Below are 14,624 nucleotides of genomic sequence, written 5' to 3' on the forward strand. Positions count from 1 at the left end.
ACTTCAGTAATGCAAGATGAATAAGTTCTGGATACCTAATGTAGAGCGTGGTGACCATGGTAAACAACACTGTACAGTATACTTGAAATTTGCCAAGAGGGTAGATCTTAAGTGTTCTCACACTCACACACCAAAAAACAATAACTGTACGAGAGAATGAATGTTAGTTAGCTTGACTGTTGTGATCATTTCACAATGTATAAATATATCGGAAGATCAAGTTGTATACCCTAAGTATACACACCTTTTCTTTGTCGATTATACCTCAATACAGCTGTTTAAAAATATGCTGGCTACTTGGAATTACTTGTCCCTGAAATCACCCTAAAACGCAATTGGTAAATATACGAGTGGATAGAGACTCATTTTTAAGGCAATATTTTTAAATGGAATATCATTTATTAAGGTTAAAAAAAAGACGAACTTTGAGGATCGACTTTTGGTTTTACATTTACAAGTTCACTGAGTTACGAGATGGTTTGAAAATAGAAGCAGGAAGTGGGTACGGTAAAGGTGCGATCGGTGGCAGACGGCGGGGAAGGGGTGAGATGTGGCAGAGTGAGCATGCACCAAGGCGAGACTGGAGGAAAACGTAACTGAAAAGTAGCTAGCCGACGAGGTCATGAGCAATAAAAAATAGCTAAGCTAGAAGGAACCCTCGAGGGGAGAGAGGACTGTTGCTGTTGTGGAGACTGGAAGTTTCGCTGTGAGAAACAAGAGTGGTGACTCTGCTGCAGGCAGCCTTCTAGGTGCTTCCATCATCCCCGATGGGCAATTTTTAGCGTAGTGTATATGCTTAAGGACTTCCGAGGGTAACTTCCGAGGGTAACTAACGGAAATACATAATAGGACTCAACACGCACTCCTTCCAGAGGCCTGAGGAAGGGAAAGAGAGAATGACCGAGAGTGAGCACACACGTGACTATCCACACGTCTAGTGGCCTAGGAGATGGTGTGGAGATGATGGCGGCAGGTGAGAAGAATGGAGAAGGACAAGTGGCTCTTCCGTCAGCCATGGAGTCTCCCAGGGAGCTTGTAAGAGGAAGGAAACTGCTAGCACATGATCAGCCGAGTTTGGAGTAAAGAAAGAGTCTACGGGATGGTGGGGGGTCAGGTCCCCGCCTCTGCTTACAGATGCCTCCCTCTCACTGCAGGGCCAACCTCCCCAGGACAGGCCCTGGAGCCGCCACGCCACGGGCCACAGAGCCAACAAATCTTGTCCACACCCCGAGCCGGGCACCTACTCTAGATCAAGACAAAGGCGCTGAGGAGAGTGACCTCAGCGGGAGAAAAACCCCAACGCGTTCATTTAAACTGTAAGATATTACGCTTTACCCAGACTGGACTATGCCTGCATGTATATTTTCATCTTCAGAACAGGTGGTTTGAAATGCAAATAAAGTAATAAGTGTCAGAGCCGTATCCTAGCAGTAGCTGCTTTGCAAACGTTACCATGGCATCAATTCAACAGTGTTCTGAGAGGCGCCACACCTCGGCAAGTTCTTTCTAACTCGAGACAGCAAAGTTCAAAGGAACCCATAGACACAAACTGCAGAAGAGGCCCGACCTGATACAGGAGGTGACTCTTCACAGCGTGACTGCCCTCCCAAGCTACCTGAAACAGGGCCTGAGACCTAAGGAAGAAAAACAAGGAAATGGACCATCTCCTAGAACAACTGGAGTGTGATCCACGCCCGGAGACAAAGAGCTGGTGATTATAACTGCTAACATTTGTTCTTAGCTAACAGATTGTGCACAGATTGGGAAGGGCAAACTCCATTCTCCAATTACTCCAGTGCAAATTGTGCTTTACCAGTACTCGCTACATCCTAGCTCGGTGACAAGAGAGCAGATTGTCCTCGTTTATGTTAAACTAAGGCAGGCTGTCCTCCCATGGCCGCAGTCCAGGGGCCACTCGCAGCCTGATGACGGAGCTGGGGAGCTGGGTTCTGAGGATCTCTGCCTCTCGCTGCCGGCAGATCTGCCCTACGGAGGGCAACGTGCAAGTCCCAGGGCACAGACAGAGCAGAAAGAAAAGGACTGGGTGGTGGGGACACAGGACACTGGGGAAACGAGGCTTAGCCATCCCAGCCTGTCAACCGGTCAAGCTTCCGGAGGTAAGTCCTGGGCACATCCCTGCCTGGTTAGGGGAGAACGTAAGGACAGGCACCAAAACAATACAAGACAGTCTGCGATCAATGGCAAATCGATGATGTAACCCACATATTCCGTAAGAGTTCAAAGAGGGCAGGAGTTCTTTCCCGCTTCCTCGCCCCCCCTCCCCACGCCCCACCCCAGAGGAAGGAGATCAAAGCGCAACCCTAAAAAGATTCTCTGAAAAAGTGAAGACCTCGCCAACGGGGAAGCACAGCTGGTGACACTGAAAAGCCACAGGCAAGAATGAAACCCCAGAGCCCCCTCCGTTACACAGGGAAGCCACTAGTTCTCAAGATCTCCTTAAACCATGCACGTTCACGGCTACAGCAGCCCCAGGAGAGAAAGGGTGTGAAGGAAGCTGTGCCTAGAAAAGCGGTCGGGAGCTTCCATACTGTCCTCATCCTGAAAGATGCAGACTTCTGCTTCTCAAAAGGGTAACTCCGAGACTATTATATATAGTTAATGCCACTACCCCCACTCCAAAAATAACAAAGGTAGGAAAGGGCCTCTGCTTCCATTACATGTTAGCAAAATCGCTCTGTAAATTTTCTGTGAGTGAGTTAAAATTGTAATCTGAGAGGTAACTTGGATGTCAGGTGTGCCACCCAATGGCAGACCACATCCAGGGCACAATATTCAAAAGAGAGTGAGACCCTAGGCTTGGTTTCAGCAGGTTTTGATATTCAGAGAGATCCAGTCTGATGAGAAAGGCTGAGAGAGCAGAGGCTCCAAGGAGAGACAATGCTCAGGGTCAAGGAGGCAATGGTGTCAGGTTCCTGGTGATCAGCCCATTGCCAAGGGCGAAGCAGGAAGTGTCCAGGGCCCTGAGGAAAAGCTATGTAAGGTCTAAGAAGCCTCAGGGTGGAAATTCAGTTGCCGCAGGAAAATACAGCACTTAGGAGGAAACCGAGGCAGATGCCCAACCCTATGGACTAAGCTGACATGACAGAGGTGAGACAAAATCTGAAGTCTGATAGGTATGCGGTGCCCAGAGTTACTGCAGAGATTTTAGCCATTAAGATAGGGTGACGCGAGTAAAGTCACATTCGGCTGGATTGAGGTCCTGAAATATTTTCTGCCTCGGGCACGATTAGCAAAGGAACTCTGCGGGTTTCAGCCTGGAGATCGGGCTGAGCCAAAAACCGCAATGACTGAGGTGATCTGAGTTGAGGGAGACAGAAGTTCTTCCTCAGGTCAAAGTGCTTCCATTGAGAGGCCTCAATAAATACTTCGGAAATGATAAACTGGGTTTTGAAAAAAGAAATATATGTTTTGTTGCAACGGTTTATCTCCTTTAAGTTTTCTGCTATATCTATTTTGTTGTCTCAACAAAGAGTTACAAAAATACAGGAAATACTTAACGCCTCTTTGATGGGAAAGTCTTTTCTAAAGACAAGAGTAGAAACAAATAAATCATAAGCGTAAATATCAGACCACATAAAAATGTAAAATTTGGTACAATTAAAAATACCACGAGCACAATTAAAAGGCTCTGGAACTAGGTAAAATACTTATCACAAAATATGACAGCTAATATTCTTGATACTTAAGAGTTCTTGCGAATCAACACGGAAAATCTCAAACAGAAAAATGGTAGAGGATCAAATATACTTCACAGAATAAACACTACAGACCAATAAGCATGTGAAAAGCTGTTCAGCCTTACCAGGTACAAACTATAACTACAAAGAAGTGCTTGACTTCTCAAATTGGCAAAGGGGTTATAAACACTGGAAGGGAATGTGATAAAATTGGATCACCCTCCTAGAAAGCAGCCTGAGAAAGTGTGATCTAATGGCATGACTTCTGGTAATCTTCATTAAAGACAAGAATCAGAGATGTGAACGATTTATTTAGAAATGTTCATCAAAGTGTTATTTATGATAATAAAAAGAGGCAAGAACGTGTATGCTATAGTTATGTAACAAGTCACTAATCAGCCATGAACATTGAGTTTTTTGAAGAATTTTTAATAACATGGGAAAATGCTCATGACATAACGCAAAGTGAAAAAGTATAAGATGCAATTTCATTATGTTATGCATAACAAACATATATAGAATAAAGATTGGAGGGAACAGACCTGTTAACGGTGACGGGAATGCAAACTGACACAAACTGGCATAAGTTTTTATTTTTTCCTTTATATCTCAGTATTATTTTAAAACACCTATAAGAAACATATAATACTTGTATAATAAAAAGTTACTTTAAAATATTTTTAAAACTCTATTGTAATGCCCCAGGTTGCTGCTTGGGGACAATGATAACTGAAGGAATCTTTTTAAAAAGAAAAAGTCATTACTTAAAGATCTCAACTTTTTGGTTTTAACATCCTGGATACTATTTATTTGAAATATCCTAAAGAACTATATTTGCTTGGGGAATAGTAAAGTTACCAAAATGCTCTAACAAAACCTATCTACTAGAAATAAAACTCTCAAATGCTGATGAAGGAGTGTCCACGACACAAACAACATTCAAGTGGTACTTCTACGAGAAGTCTCTAAGCAAAACAGACTGCATGATCCTATTCCCAAAAGGATAAATACCTCGAGTTTACTGTCAATGATTAGATGAAATAGCTGATTTGAGAGGCAAGCACACCCAAAACCTCTGCACAATATATTAGATACTATCACATTCAGAAAAGAGACAAAGGAAGAACATTATGAACAATATGCAAAACCCTTGCTTATTTCTTTGGACTTCCATAAATAAGAATCATCTAGATAACTCTGGGACTTGTACTATTACTACTAAGAGCTAAATATTTATTGGGTCCTTTATAAGCGTTGGGCAAATAATAAAGCGTTGTATATTGTTTCTATCATACAATCCTCAAGATAATCTTGTAAGGCAGGAATTATTCTTAGCCTCATTTTACAGAAAAGGAAGCCGTGGCTCCCAGACGTTAAGTAACTGGCCAAAAGTCAGTAAGCTGGTAAGTAGCAGAGCCCTGATATGAGACAAGGCCGTCTGCTTCTAGAACTTGCACCATTAACCCACTTGTTCTGCTGGCTCAGAATCTATGAAACAGGTAAAAGTCTATTGTGCTTTCTTTTCTGTCTCCTCCCTACTCCCCAGGAATCTCAATAAAGAAAGATGAATCCTGAGCTTTCTAATCTATGGATATAGATCACTATCTTTGAGAATCAAAGATGCTACTATGATTATTTTACTACCTGCTTTAAAGAAAAGTATGGCTCAATAAATTAATGCAGTGTCTTTAATTTTTCCTGCACTGGTTTTATATATATTTTCTCTTCTTTGTTTAGGGTTGCAGCTAGAAGACAATCGAACTAGCAATGGAGCCATTATACGAGGAATACCTAGCAAATCATGGAACAATAGTAAAACCGTATTACTGGCTAAGCTTCTCTCTAGATTGCTCTAATTGTCCTTACCACATTCGGACAGGTGAAGAAGCAAGAGTTCCCTACACAGAATTTTATCAGATTTTTGGATTCCCTTATGGGCCAACATATCCTCAACCAAAACACCTCACGTTTTATGAACTGAAAACTTCTTCAGGAAGCCTGGTGCAAAAGGGCCATGCCAGCAGTTGCACAGGAAATAATACCCACCCAGAATCAATGCTATTTGAGACAAATGGCTATTTTGACTCGGCCATATACAGTAATGATGGCATCAGGCATATTATTCTGTATTCCAACAACTCCCCTTGTAATGAAGCTGACCACTGCTGCATCAGTAAAATGTACAATTTCCTGATAATGTATCCAGATGTCACTCTTAGCATTTACTTCTCTCAGCTCTATCATACTGAGACTGAATTTCCTGCCTCAGCATGGAACCGCGAAGCTCTCCGGAGCCTGGCCAGTCTATGGCCGAAGGTCACTTTGAGCCCAATAAGTGGTGGGATCTGGCATTCTCTCCTCAACAACTTTGTGAGCGGTGTCTCAGGATCAACTGTTTTCCAGCCCATTTTAACCGGAAGAGCCCTGGCTGACAGGTACAATGCATATGAAATCAACGCCATAACAGGAGTGAAACCTTATTTCATTGATGTTCTTCCCCAGACAAAAGAGAATCAGAACATAACAGCTCAGGCAGCTTTAGAGAGCTCCTCTTTCAGTAATGTCTTTCCTGGACAGTCTTTTCAAGTGACAAGTAGACAACCACAACCCAATCTGACACCAGACCTCAGGGTTCCTGTCATTTTTGTGCTGGTGCCTTTCAGAGACCTACCACCAATCCATGTGGGTCAAAATCCATATAAACCCAGAAATGTCGTAAGGCACTTAAACATGCCTCAAATGTCATTCCAGGAAACCAAGGGCTTCAGAAGCCCTCCCACGGCAATGCCAGTGGAGACAGTGGAAATCACAGAACAGCTTGTAAGTAGCAAAGAGGCAGATGAAAAGAAGAAAAAAAAGAAATAGAAAAAAAAAAATCTACATTCCTATAACATAAGACCAAACAACTACCAGAGGTAGCCAACAAAAATCTGGAAACTTTCTCTCTCAGGTCTGATCTAAGATGGCGATAAACTGATATATTGAAGGCAAAACCGGAATAATTTATCTCAACTACGATAAAGCTACACAATTTTTAACATAATCCAAAATTTTCCCATAAGCATTTAATATCTTTCCTTTATTTTGAAAGTGACAATATGAAAATGTAGCCATTAGTACTTTGCTAATATTTTGGTGTGAAAAAGAAAATGTCATTATTCTCGTCTACCCACATCATCTTTCCACTAAAAAAGCCTACAGACCAAATAGCTTCCTAAATTGGTTTCAGTATTAAAATTTATTATAAACTTGGAAAACAACCTGAAGTAACTAGCATTAAGTGCTGTTTGCAAAAGCAAACCAATGATTTTTCATTAATCGTTAATTGTGGACAGAAGATTTTAGGCAGCCCATTTTTTCTCCTAGGCGGTTCAAAATAGTTTTGTGTGGGGAGAAAGCTCTTTTGCTAATTGATTAGATATAGCTACAAAAATTGATTTTTGAAATCTAGCCACCGGCTCAGTTTGATTTTTCCCAGCTCAGACCTCTCCTTTCTGAGATGATAGAGGCAGAATGATACATTAGATTCTCCAAAGGCTCCTTCTAGCACATGCCATATAATACCCAAGCCACTCTTACTGGCTTTCAAGACTCTTCCTCTACCTTCCTGTTGTCCTGTCTCATCAGTGAGATTGTAAGTTCCTATTGGTCGAGCACTGTCTCTTTCCCTTCTTTGGTTTTCCCTTAGGGTCTAGCACAATACCTAGGCAAAACGTGGGTAGCCAGACTGTGAACCTTCATCTCAATAACTTCATCAAACCCTGCTCCCAAAGGTTTCTTCTCCATCCCAGCCAAGTGCCTGCTTAACCATCCTGGACATGTTTGTTTTGTGTTTTTTTTTCTTAGCATCCATTCCCCCTTCTTCTGATATAGCTCCCCAATACATAATTTTTATTTACTTCCCTTTTTTCTGACCACTTCTTTTTCACCAGTGCATATCTATACCTTCTCTCAAAATTTTGTTCAAAACACACTTCTAGAAAGTGCTCCTTCACTAACCACCTGAGCATGTACACTAGAGCACTTAGCTTGTGTTTAATGAATTCACATTTGCTGCTTCACTTTTCTCTTAGAAGAAAAGAAAAATGTTTAGAATAGAAATTCCTGTTGTGATTAAAACAAATAAATTTTTAAAGAAATTTCTATTGATAACCTGAAAATTTGTATAGAATTATTGGAATATAATTGTATTGTGGGTATATGGTCCTTCTTATTTAAAGAGGTATTGTTGAAGTTTATTATTAGATCATGATATCATGTATACAATTTGGGATGTAGAGTTTTTAAAAAAAGACTCCAACATAACAAATTCAGCCTCCCTGATCATTATAAAAGTAGATCCAGCTGAGTGACGTAGCTAATGGTGTCAGCAAGTGTAGGGGTCCTGGGGAGCCAGCTCTGAAGCTTCTTACCAGGCTGGCTGGTGACACTCCACAGAAATAGGAGAGACCCACCCACCTTGTGGCCTCCTCAAAAAAAAATGTAGATCCTATCAGTTGCCATGAAATCTATCTCCAAAGTGGTCAAGAAAACCACCATATCAATCAGGCTACAAAGGATCCAGTTAGAAACACAGTCTGAAATCTATGAATTTGTATTTCAAATGTGAACCTGGATATCAGCAGTGTATAACAAATGTTGCCAGGATGACAAGAAAGAAAAGTGCTTTGGGCAGTTAAATTTTTATGCAGGTTAGATAAGACTGGGGCTAGAAGAATAATGGTACTGATAAGTCATGAGTTGAGGCCAATATAGTCAAGCTTTAGATAAGAGGCTGTTAAGAGACCATAAAGATAGTTGGCCCTAGGCAAGTAGCCTCTATTTCCACATCTGGAAAACAAGAGACATGAGCTATCTGCTCTGAGATGGCATGTATCATATCAGAGCAACAGTTCCATGGAGCAAGCTCGGACAGTGCAGTGATCAGGCCTTCAGGCTCACCACTCTCGGGAGTATAGCAAATGAGACCTGATGCAAAGGAACATTGCTTTATTGCCCTATTTAGTTAATTAAGTGGAATTAACTTCAAAAAATTAGAAACAGAATTACTATACAATTCAGCAATTCCAGTTGTGGGTATATACCCACAATAATTGAAAATTGGGTCTCAAAGAGACAGTTGTATAACCATATTCATAGGAGCATTTTTCACAATAGCCAAAAGGTGGAAGTAACCCAAGAACCCATCAGTGGATGAATGGATAAAGGAAATGTGGTCTATACATACAAGGAAATATTACTCAGTCTTAAAAAAAAATAAATTCTGACACATGCTATAATATGGATGAATCTTGAGGACATCAAGCTAAATGAAATAAACCAGTCACTGTATGATTTGACTTAATATGAGGTACCTACGTAGAGTCATCAAATTTATAAAAACAGAAAGTAAAATGGTGGCTTCCAGGGGCTGGGGAGAAAGAGGAATGTGGAGTTATTGTTTATTGTGTACAGAATCTGAATTTTTCAAGATAAAAAGAGGCCTGGAGATGGATGGTGATGATGGTTGTATGACAATGTGAATGTATTTAATACTACTTAACTGTACACTTAAAGTGGCAAGATGGTAAATTTCATGTTATGGGTATTTTGCCACAATTTTAAAAAAATTAAGTGTAATTATTAATCGACACCTACAGATTTCTCCTTATACCAAAAAAGAGACATCTTTTGTGGTATGCTAATTGATAGCAGGCTCTTTGTCCAGTCTCAGAGACTAGACAGGTGGGACAGGTGGGGAAAGCTCATAGGAATACCCGAAAAAGAAATAAATATCTTTTTAAAAAATCATTTTATTAACAAGATCTTTTTAAGTTCACAGTTTACAATTCATTTCAAGCTATAGTGTGGATATATTTAACCTTTGATACTTATAGAATTATTTTAGCACAAGGTAAGTAGTAGAGTTGGGAATAATGAGAAAGATTTACTGAAAGCACAGAGTGGTGATTAAAAGCACAAGCTTCAGAATCTGACTGTCCTAATTCCTAAATCAGTCTGCTACTTGCTCACTGAGAATCACTGGCTCAGTTAACTAATCTCAGTTTGAGCCTTACTTTTTCATTCATAAAATGGGAACATTAATTCCTAGGCCTTAGAGCTACTCTAAGGATTAAATAATGTAAGTACAGTAAAAAGTTTATTAACCAGTGTCTAACACACAATAAACAGTCATCAAGTGGTTACTATTATTAATAAAATATTAATAAGGATAGATAGTAGAGACATGAATTGTAGATCTTTCAAATTCTATCAAAGTCTGAGACGACTATTTTCTATAAGGAGTAAAGAGATATTTCTAGAATTTGTGACAACTGGGTTAGGAGGAGAAAAAAAGAAAAAAATGTTGATTTTAATATTTTGCTTAGTTAATAGTAGCAATGAGAAAAGTCATCATGTCTATGGTCATGGAAGAAACTAAAATAGCTGTAAGAAAATATTTTGTGCAACTTCTTGCCAATAAATTGGCAATCTAGATGAAATGCATGATTTACTAGAAAAATATAATTTCTGAAATTGACTCAATAAAAGAAAACCGTACAAGTCAATAATCACTGGAGATAAAGAAGATCAAAGACCTACCTCTAAAAATATGAGCAAGCCCAGCAATGAAAGCACATTCTATAACTTTCAAAGAAAAAATAGCGTAGCAATTTTCTAATACTCCAACTATTCCAGAGCATAGAAAAAAGACGGATATTGCCTCAATTCATCTTACAAACCTAGACTAACCCTAATATCAAAACCAGATAAAGAGAACACAAAGAAATAAAACTATGAATCAATCATACTTACACATATAGATTCTGAAATCAAGTAAATAAAATACAAATTAATCAAATCTATCGAGCAATAAAAATAGTAACCAAATGAGTTTATTCTAGAAATGTAGGAATGGTTCAGTGCAGAAAAATATGTAAATAGAATTCATTATATTAATAAATTAATGATTGAAAACTACATGATTTTTATCATTAAATCCTTTTTAATGATAAAAGCATTTGATAATTTCAGCCATCATGCCCAAAAAATCATAAAGCAATAGGAAATATAAACTGGTGAAATACCGAAGACATTTCTATTAAAATAGAAACAGAGAAAAGAAGCCAATTTTCAACACTGTTTTCGAGAGTCTAGCTAATGCAAACAGATAAGAAAAAGAAAGAAAAGTGATTTAAATATTAGAAAAGAAGATGTAAATGATGAAAATTATCCTTTCCTCAAATATCATGATCGTATACTGTGATAAGACATGTAACCTCAAAACAGCTGTTAGCATTAATAACAGATCCCAGTAACAGGAAAGAATATGAAATAAATAAATTTTTATATATATAGCATCCCTTTAAATTATCATAAACAGGTAAAAAATTAAGTAGAAATAGAGTCCCAATCACTAAAATGTTTACAAACGAGGTTTATTCTTTAATTTAGCATTGACTTTTTTCCTGAGACAAGAGTACAGATTTATGTTTTTAATCTTTTAAGTACTAATATATAAATAAAGGTCTTGTTGTAAAATAGTTCATCCTATCTACTCTGCCTCAGTGTGTAATCATATGTAGAGCTAAAATTAATAATAATAAAAAAAAAACCTGAAGCTTTTGAAGGTTGGTGGTTCCAACATAGAACCAATTCATTTGGATATTAAGTACAAGCATTAAACCATAATATAGTCTATGGGTAACATGCTAAAAAAATCTTTTTATATTGCAGTAATTAATCATCATTAATGGAATTAAATCATCATTACCAGAACTGAAATTTATTTATTTTATATTTATAGTGCTTCTAATGTTCGACATATTTGATTACTACTTAGTTCACTTCCATTTCAAATAATAACCTGCCATGCTGCAGGATTCAAGGCCTTGGTTTGTTAAGAATTTAGTGGCAAGTTTGGGAAAAAGAAGCACATTGTGGGTAGAGAACTTGGTTTAAAATATCTGAAAGGAAAAACCCATTACACAACAGTTTTATCAAAATCCTTTCTAACTAAGATCTACTCTCTGCATCATCACAGAAAATAAGAAGGAGCTATATACTTTCATGCAGCAATACCTTCGAGAAAATTATGGCTTACTTTAGTATTGAACCAATCCAGGTTATTTGCACGATAAATAAAATGTCTTAAAACTTTTTAGATCCTTTATTTCAGGGATAAGCACTCTTCTGGAAAATTTAAATAGGGAGAATAATATCACCTAAAATGAATGAAATACCACGATTAACATTAGAAATTTATAATTTGCAAGAAAGTGTAATAATGTGTATTTTCTAATTAAATGATAATTAAGGACAGGTTTCTTCACATACACACACAAATTTCCCTAAAGCTGTGGAGAGGTAATTAATGTGTCTATTAAAAAATACTCAATCTCTAAATGTGATTCCAAAATTAATTTGTCAAATTATTAATTCATTGGGTAGAAACATGTTAAATACCTACTATGTACTAGGTACTTATCATTGTGAGACAATAAAAAATACTGCATTGGAAAAGGTATTTCTGACATTACTACATCTCAAATGTAGTATGTATTATGCGGCTGAAAATTCATCATATTCAACACATTCAATATGTAGAGCACAAGTCTGAGCAAGTATAAACAATTATATCCTTGAGCAACTCGATTTTTTTTAATTCCTCTCTCTAGTCCCTTAAGTTGCTTTCTACTCTGGGATTCTTTCCCAGTTCTAAAATAAGAAAATAAAGAAATTTTCTAAATAAGACCTAATACAAAAAAAAAAAATAGAAATGGAAGAGATGTATTAGCTCTTAAATCCTTTTTACCATTTGCTCTCAATAGTGCTTCTAATGTTCAATTTTCTTTTCAAAAAATCTTGATTTCGAAGAACAAAAAGTACAATTATATTTAGCATCTAAACAAGTATATTGTTTAGTTCTTACTAAAGTTAGCAAGATATTGAAACAGAAAAAGTATTAAAAAAATCTTTATTCTAAGTTATATAATGTCATTCACCATAATAATGATCTGATACTTTGGTATATGACTTTTTAAAATAAAGATTATCAACAAGTAGAAAATTTTTCTTTGCTGTCTTCAGACAGTCCTTGGGGAGTTTTTAAAAGTATTTTTGTTCATAATTTGAATGTTACTTTAAAGAAATGTCACTTCATCACCTAAATGATTTATCTTCTAGAAGGGTGATTTAATTGGGAAAATTAAAATGCCATATTGTTTCTTCCTCCCAAGAAAAAAAGATGCAGTCCACTCCTGAGGGGTGTCTGTGTCTGTCATTCATTCTCTCTCTCTCTCTCTCTCTCTCTCGTGTGTGTGTGTGTGTGTGTGTGTGTGTGTGTGTGTGTATACATACACATATATATGTATACACACATGTGTATATATGTACACATATATTAATACATACATATACATATTGATATACATATATACATGCATATGCAATATGCATCTAATGAAGATTTGATTTTGAGATCTTCCTCTTTTTACTGGTTCATTATTCTCAGTGTGATTCTCAGATTATAATGCCTTTCACATTTTATTCATTCATCAAAGAATAACTGAGTACCTGAATGTACTGAGTACCTTGGCTTTATGTCAGACCTAAAGGAAGATACAGAAGAAATATAAGACAGCCACTGCTCTCCAGAATCATTCCATCTCTTCCAGGGTCAAGATGAAACACGATATGTCATTAAGTAATATATAAGTCTAGTGCCAAAATCAATGGTGCGGGTAACATGAATTTCACATTCATGTACATTTTAGAGCTTCGAAACACTGTGCTGTATTTAATCCTCAGAATAATCTTGTGAAGTACACATTATTAGCCCCACTTCAGCAATGAGGAACCTGAGATTTAGAATTTTAATGGCATGCCTCAATCAAATAAATGGAAAGACTCAAGATTCAAACCAGGTTTTACTGATTATAAACCCAGTGCTCTTTTCAATACAGCACAGGAAACCAAGGATTGGGGTCCTTAACGGGCAACAGCCGGCCTTCTGCCAGAGGTGGAATTAAAGTAGACCTGATAGGATGTCAGCAAAACAAACCCATCTGAGCAGTGTCCAACCAAAGGTCCAAAATAATTTTATTCCGCAAATATTTGTACTTCAGTGTTACACACAGCATAAAATCATTTCCTCAGTTTTAGTGCCTTTACCTCCTCAGTAAGAGCTTTGCTCTCAGAAATGGGAATATCAAATATAATAAAAAGCTGGCCTAGAGGGATCGCTTAAATATTACATCACAAATATTAATCTTAAACGTCTGGTTTCTACTAATTGTTACACATTTTGTTTCCCCTCGGCACCAGAGAACATAACTCGCCGCTACCCTTTTCTAGCATTCTCGCTCCACACAACCACTTATTTTAAGATGTCAGTGATTGACCCTACCACAAATTCCACAGGTTCACCCTAGTTTTGCCACCCGACCCCAGCCCCTGTCCAGACACAGTCCCTCCCAATGGAAATGATACCTAGTTCAGGTTCTGGAGGTGCCTCCGCGGTGCTGCCACACAGCACTGACAAAGATATGACCTCTCGATTCTGTCCTTGGGGACTTCCCGCTGGCCGTGCAGCGTAGTTCCAACCCCGGGAAAGGGGTTCCCGGCTCCAGGGCGCAGCCACTGGCAGCGCACAATCCGAAGCGTTGTCTCTGACAACTCAAACGATGCTGGGCGCCGGGACTTGCATCACCTCGCCTCATACTCCTGCCGACCGCAGGGGACTTGGTCCCACAACCAGTCCATCCCACCTCTGAGGCAAGTCCGGGCCAGCCGGACCCTACGCAGGACCCGGATGACAGGTCGTTGGATGCGGCGGTGGCAGCAAAAGCCAAGGCCACCCGCCCCCAGTGCCCATCGCAACCAACGTTAGACCCCCTAGACAGGACCGCAGAGAAGCGTTTCTATGGAAACCCTCTGGGATCACGT

General features: G+C 38.5%; 2 protein-coding genes across 4 annotated transcripts in view; one reads left to right on the top strand and one right to left on the bottom strand.

Annotated features, from left to right (window-relative positions):
- RGL1 (ral guanine nucleotide dissociation stimulator like 1) overlaps positions 1–14,584 on the bottom strand; it is a 205,325-nt gene extending 190,741 nt beyond the window's left edge. Inside the window, exon 1 of one of the 2 annotated variants that reach the window (XM_039881255.1) lies at positions 14,169–14,584. The gene's annotated coding sequence lies outside the window, so the exon portion shown is untranslated. The remainder of the gene's footprint in view (positions 1–14,168) is intronic. The other variant, XM_039881257.1, reaches the window with a different exon arrangement.
- APOBEC4 (apolipoprotein B mRNA editing enzyme catalytic polypeptide like 4) lies at positions 1,512–7,044 on the top strand. Of its 2 annotated transcripts, XM_039881263.1 has the most exons (3): positions 1,512–1,711; positions 5,034–5,101; positions 5,436–7,044. In XM_039881263.1, the coding sequence occupies exon 3, from the start codon at positions 5,466–5,468 to the stop codon at positions 6,561–6,563; it is 1,098 nt and encodes a 365-aa protein (XP_039737197.1). In that variant the 5' UTR covers positions 1,512–1,711; positions 5,034–5,101; positions 5,436–5,465; the 3' UTR covers positions 6,564–7,044. The 2 variants fall into 2 exon arrangements, with proteins under 2 accessions (XP_039737197.1, XP_039737196.1); XM_039881262.1 differs by lacking the exon at positions 5,034–5,101.
- Positions 14,585–14,624: the final 40 nt, after the last annotated feature.

Source organism: Pteropus medius, unplaced genomic scaffold (genome assembly GCF_902729225.1).
Source record: "Pteropus medius unplaced genomic scaffold, Ma_sr-lr_union100, whole genome shotgun sequence".
NCBI lineage: Eukaryota > Metazoa > Chordata > Mammalia > Chiroptera > Pteropodidae > Pteropus > Pteropus medius.

Coding starts and splice junctions, on each gene's coding strand:
- APOBEC4 (XM_039881263.1), top strand. CDS start 5,466: ATGGAGCCATTATACGAGGAATACCTAGCAAATCATGGAACAATAGTA.